Genomic DNA, 6,398 nt, shown 5'->3' with positions numbered 1-6,398 from the left:
ATAATCGGCTGTTAGGCTACAATCATCTTCAGCGATGAGGGGGTTGCAAATTTTGCTTGTTGTAATGAGGGGTTTGCAACTCTTGCGAGTTGGTGTACCTAGTATTTATTTTAAGATCCCTACAGATTAACAACTTCAGCGTTTAATCGAAGCGAGGAAACAAAACCAAAGTGTTGCTCTCGCAATACTTTATTCGGCGAAGCTGAACAAAGGTCAGCTTCGCTGACCTTTCCAGTTAGGAAAGGATCAAGATGATTGAATTGATTAGAGATTAGTAAATAAAGAAACGGCACTAGACTTCGTAGTCCAAACAGGTGGTGCTGATCATAGTGTCATGACCCTTCAGTCAGGAATTGCAATGGGGGGCTGGGGCTTGCTATCCTGTGCTTTCGTACATTCTTCCTGTTCACCTTCTCTGTCTGTTTGCATATGAGATCATCCCAACTACTAGCTGTTCTAATGATTCTCTCTTTTTATAGACGAAACGTTCCTCAGCGGCCAGACATTTTGCCAATTCATGTACTGACAAGTGAAAGGCGGGCAGATCAAAGCTCAAATGAGAAACCTAAGGGAAATCCGGATTCTTTAAGAAAAGGAATGTTTGGAAAGTTTAATGGTTTTACTTTGTCTCCTTTAAATGAACAGCCCGAAGAGCAAACTCCGACGCCAGTCGAATCTCCGAAACACAACATCCCTCTACAGAATTCTAGAGTTGCGTTTCTTACTAGTGCTTTTGACAAGAAGAACGTTGATAGTAGACCCATGGCAGCCACAAATAAATCTTCAATAAATAGTGCTTCAAGTATGTTTGGTGATAATAAGGTTGCCGTTGTGGCTCCAAGTAGACCAGTAATTAGTAGCCCAGTTTTGAATCATTCGACCAATAGAAAAAATGCTGGAACTCCAGTCCGACCAGTCCGTCCAGCACCACAAGTGCCGAAAGAGAGAAAAACGGAATCACCGACTAGCCAACCGCTGCTTGAAACTGTTAAAGTGGATTCTCGTGTTGAAGTAACTGTAACTAGTGTTAATCCTTCGCCAAGAATAGAAAAAAAGCAAAGGCCGGTTTCATCTCCAACATCTTTCTTTGTGAAATTGCCGAAGGAAGAGGAAAGCAAGTCAGGGGAAAGAGAAAGTAAAATCTTCAATAATCCTTTTTTTCAAAGGTTCTTCCGCTCAGACCCTAAACAAGAAAATGAAAAATGTTTAAAGAATGAAGGAGAAGGTACTCTTAAGAAAAATATTAAAAAAATCGATCGACAAAGTTTAAGAAACTTGGATATTTCCTCTCCAATCACTCAGGATGTCAACTTATCAGTCAAAGTTATACCCGTAAGAGCTGCGCCAGAACCTCCCAGGGACACAATCGATGGTAACGTCAATCGAGTTCGTTTTAGCAGCAATATTTGCGAATCTGAAGATGAGAATCCAAGGTCATCTGTTGAAAGAACTAACAGCATGCGTATCTCAAATGTTACAACAAAGCCAAAGATTCCAAAATTTGGAAGCATGCGAAAGAGTCAGCGACCTGTGTCTATGCCATCAGCAAGGCCTAAGTCTCCACCACCAAATCCACCTGCACCACCAGTGAGCACAATCCCGCGGAAAGATAACTACTTTATTAAAGAAAGTTCTCCGGAATATTTATATGACGACTGTCTCTCCAAAAAGGATCTAATGAATTCAGAAGACGCGGAAAACTTCTATGAAAATATCGATGAAAAATCTGGAGAATCAAGATTCACTGACGAAGATAATTCGTCTGCAAGTAGTAACGATGGACTCTTATCAGAAATTGTGTCTGAATTAAGCAGAAAAGATAATGTTTATGCCACTTCTATGAAAAAAACAGGTTGTAATTCTCCTGAAGCTCTTGAAGGGAAGATTGCTTTATCTGGTGGAAAGGCGAATCCTTGGAAAGCTACTAAAGAAGAGGAGCCTCCATCTAAATCTTTTGGATGTGCTATCTCTTCCCCTTCTTCAAAGTCTCCAAATGCTGTGAAATCTTCATCGGTAGCTACTAGTTCGTCTATAACACCTAATAAGTTTTGTATATCCTCTCCTAGTAGCAGTGCGTTAAAATATTCAACAGTAAATAAGCCCCTGTTCAAAACTGCAGAGCCTGTGGTTACGCAGAACTCCAGTTTAATTTCTGCAAACCCTAAGTCGTCTTTTTCCGCAGCAGCAAACAGAATCAGAGCTAATAGTCCTTCAACAGTGACCAGTTTACTGAATAATTATTCAGGCACTAAAACTTTAGCGGCATTATCTACTTCTCCCTCCCTAACTGGGAATGTGAACAGTTCACAGCTACAAAATGACCGGAACCCAACCTTGAGTTTTAATGGAAATTCCCCAGTTGTGTCTAGTTCAGGTAGTCCAAGTACAATTTCTCTGAAAACACCAGTCTGGCCCAAACTAGCATCGATGCCGTCTAGTGGGAGTGTCAGCACTTCTTTACCTAGCGTTATGAGATCATCCACACCTTCTGCTACGGATGCTATTTCTTCCTTATCCAATTCTGGTGCCCCTTTTAGTTATTTAAGCTCCAATCTGAAGTTAACAACCCCACTTGCAAAGCCTATAGCAACAATTACACCAAACGCTGCCTATTCTACCAGTGTCTTTACATCAAGACCAAACTTACAAGCCACTCCAAGTAAATTGACGACTTCTGTTTCTGTAATATCTACTCCTGCTTCCCTTGCCGCTTCTCTAGTCAAAATACCCCCTCCTTTGCCTTCAGTTGGACCTGTGGCAGAAGTCGTGACCGGCGTTGGCTCGATTAAGGTTGAAAAACCTGATTATACTAGTCAAGTTGAAAGTAAACCTGTAACAAATACGACTGTTACGTTTTCTGTTTCGGCACCCGTCGTAGCAAGTCGTAAAGAAGGCATTGGCCTTTCTAAAGTTCAGCCTAATTCTGATAAAGCTAATAAGATATCCAATAGACCTTCACAAGGTCGCGTAACATCCCCTCTGAGAATTACTACAAAAGGAACAACTCTAAATGTATCTAGGCCTCTAACAACGAATGCCGGGAAAACTACGACCAAAACAGTTGCTTCAAAGTCTAGTGGAGCTTCAAAGCCTGCGAGTGGTATTAAAAAGCCAGGCTCAAATGTTCAGTCAAAAATTGACACAGGCCTTAGAAAGAACTTGTAAAGGTCATTGTTAAACTGTGTAGCGAATATATCCTTAATAATTTATATATGCCGAGAAAGGAGGGTTTCTTTTACTTTTTCAATGTATTTTGTCCTTAGAAAGTTCCAAATGTAAGTTGAAAAGTCTGTATTCCAACGAAGTTTTTCGAGGATCCTTGAAGTGAAACAATTTGGAAATTAATTGTACATCGGGAATGTTGCTTTACCCAACCTTTATTATTCCTATTTGATTTTTATTAGTTTTCAGAGTATTTCTGGTGTTACGTTTGCTTTTGTGAGTGGACTTATGAAGATATTGCCTCCTGGTGAAAAACATTTTTTTTTTTTTCGTGGATGCTGCAAAGGAATGTAGTAGTTAAATTGTTCTTAGACGTACCACTTTTTAGGTAAAGGAATGGTTTAGCGTGACAAGCTTGATTTCCATTTTACATATTATAATTAAATTTATTCCTGACTAATGCATATTAGGGAGAGATGTGCAAGCAGAACAGTCTTTTAATGGTAAGTTAGTAGAGTTTCTTTTTTTCTCGATTTTCGAGTCACGCTGGAACCAAAAAGATGCGTGGCAATAGAATTTTAATTTCAAATATTGAAATCTAAAATAAAAAATCCGGTCTTAAATCTTGTAAATTAAAAAAGAAACGATTATCCATTACTTTTTTTCAACTTATATTTATTTGGAAAATCTTTAGCAGGCTTGGTATTCAGCTGCCATGCTTAAAATGATTTAGTCGTTTTATTAGGCGTCATGATGCGTGCATTCAAAGATTTTACTTTATAGTGATCAAATTTGTCCACCGTATTCAAATACATTGTCTTAGAGTATGTCATAGGAATCGGTGTTCATTTATACTTTTCCATAAAGTCTATTTTACAGCATCCAATAATCCCCTAGATAATCTAAATGCCAAAAATTTGGATTTTCTAGTATTATTTTTAAATATATAGCAACCCAGAACATACCCAAAAACTCTGCAAGACTTAGCTTGTCTAAGGAATGGCTTGATATCTCTTATTTATTGAATTTTGAATTGATCCAATTTATTCTTTTGTTTATGAACAAATGTAAGTCAATGCTCCAGTTTATGGTTATATCTCTTTGTATATATTCCAATATTCCGGTGCAGTCATGGTTCTATTTTCCTTTCTTTTTTTCTTTTAATACTCTTACTTTTTTCGACAAAGCTAAGAGTGACTAGTATCATGTCTTAAACTTTGCTAAACCGGTCGTACATTATAATGCATATTTTTTGTCTTTTTTTTGTACCATCGCTACTATCTATGGAGAATTAAATTTTAGCTTTGCCCTAAAAATTTGCTCTCTTTTATCTCATTATTAGAAAGTTATTCTTTTATGCACTGTTTATGATTGCTTTTTCAAACTTTTGATATCACATTATTTTTCTCCTTAAAGAGGCTCTTATATTAGCTATATTATTGCTAAATAGGAGGTCGAGAAAGAACCCGATACTTGAAAGGCATGTATTCCAAAAAAATTTGGTAATAATATGGCTACTCTAGCTGCTGTGTAGCATTGCTCAACATACCGAGTAATGTAAGTGAGTGTTCCCAATATGAGAGGCCGGGTCTTGTTTTTTCAATGATTTTTTAAAGTGAAAAAGATTCTTCTAGTTTATCTTTATCCTTGTTCACATTTGCAGATGCATGTTTACTTTATAGTAGGTAATAGAACCTGTGGCCGTAATTCGGACCAAACATGTTTCAGTTCCTCTAGCTTCAAGTCTGTGTGCAGTAACCTTATGTACTGTTTATTAAAATGAAGCCACTTTGTTCACTATTCACTGCAATTTTAACTGTTTTTTTTTTCTCATCTTAATCTTTGACTAAAATAACTTTTAATATGAATCTTTGAAAATGTAAGAAATGTTTCATTTTGGGCGAAGCGCTATTTGGCCTTTGAAATGGAATTCAGTTTTGGCTGATCTCTTCCTGTTACTCCAAAATCAAGACACATTGGGATTGTATCTTTTGAACGATTGGATTTGAAGTGGCTTGGGTATATGCAAAATTATAGTATTTACACGGTCTTAGATCATAATAAATGAAAATGGGGTGCTCATTACCTCAGATTTCGCTAGTCTGTTCAATAAGGGCAATGGCAACATCTAAGGTCTCTAATTCTTGACAAGATAAGCTGCGGTAATGAGTTTTGATTTTGAACGGCTGTATTTTGAACGGGTTGCAAAGCGGTACTTGGCGGCTTCTTACTATTTTAAACGGCTTGGTAGCAGTTTTGTGAAAATTCATGTTTATTAGGACATCATTTGACTAACTTTTACCTTCATGCTTTGTATTTTAGAATCCCGTAGTCCGTGTAACCACTCTCCCGATAAACACATACCCACACAAAAATAATTTATATTATGTCTTGTTCCGATTCTATCATAATGCTTGGTCATTCCAAAAAATTTGAGAAAGTCAGCATATTTTTCAGAAACCTGCTCGTTTATTTGGCCTTGGGCAAATGGACTAAACTAGAAATTGTTAACTAGAAATCTGCAGCTTAAAAGGCAGAATATCAAATCTGAGTTTACATGTTGGAATACGGGAATTTCAGTAGGACTAAAAAAAATTCTATCGGAATGAAAGTGCTGATCCTTAGAATTTGTTATCTGGCTCATTGTTGGTAAGTCGGGCCATCGCCGACTGTGAAATGTAAATCGGTATAATCCTAAAGAGATTGAGTGTATTTTGTTACTCTACTAGGCGCAGCTATTTGTGTAATATTAAAGTATTTAAATTTAGTTCTAAGTTGCTTCATTTGGAAAATTGTACCTTTGTTTTTTTTTGTTTTTTTTTTACTCATTGTATTGTTTACGATGCTTTAGTAAAGTTTGAATCTCCAAGGTTTTTTTCAGCGTTGCATTAAAATAGCATCCCTTGTGAATGTACTTGTTAAGTTATTTCGTGTATATTTTGGTTGACATACTTTTTACTGCTCTATGTGATTTTTTGTTTCCATTATCCATTATAAGAACAAGAATAAATATATAATAAGTTCGTTCTCCTGAATTATTTATTTTTAGAGCTGCAGGCTTCTTAGGGAGTTTTCTATCGAGCATTTTTTAAAAAGGAGTTGAAGAATACACAAAAAACATTTTTGGGCTGCCGTTTTTCTGGAGGAGCTCCTTTTGAATTATCTGATAGGAATAGGGGGTTATTCTTTCATCTCACCCATGCACTCGAACTATGTTGCTAGAGCTTAGAACTACT

General features: G+C 36.8%; 1 protein-coding gene across 1 annotated transcript; it reads left to right on the top strand.

Annotated features, from left to right (window-relative positions):
• The first annotated feature begins 459 nt into the window (after positions 1-459).
• On the top strand, positions 460-6,185 carry LOC136042907 (mucin-2-like). Its single transcript, XM_065727833.1, has one exon. The coding sequence runs from the start codon at positions 460-462 to the stop codon at positions 3,163-3,165; it is 2,706 nt and encodes a 901-aa protein (XP_065583905.1). The 3' UTR covers positions 3,166-6,185.
• Positions 6,186-6,398: the final 213 nt, after the last annotated feature.

Source organism: Artemia franciscana, unplaced genomic scaffold (genome assembly GCF_032884065.1).
Source record: "Artemia franciscana unplaced genomic scaffold, ASM3288406v1 Scaffold_2433, whole genome shotgun sequence".
In the NCBI taxonomy this organism is placed as follows: Eukaryota; Metazoa; Arthropoda; class Branchiopoda; order Anostraca; family Artemiidae; genus Artemia; species Artemia franciscana.
Note: the sequence above shows the minus strand (reverse complement) of the source record. Positions and strands in the feature narration are given on the sequence as shown.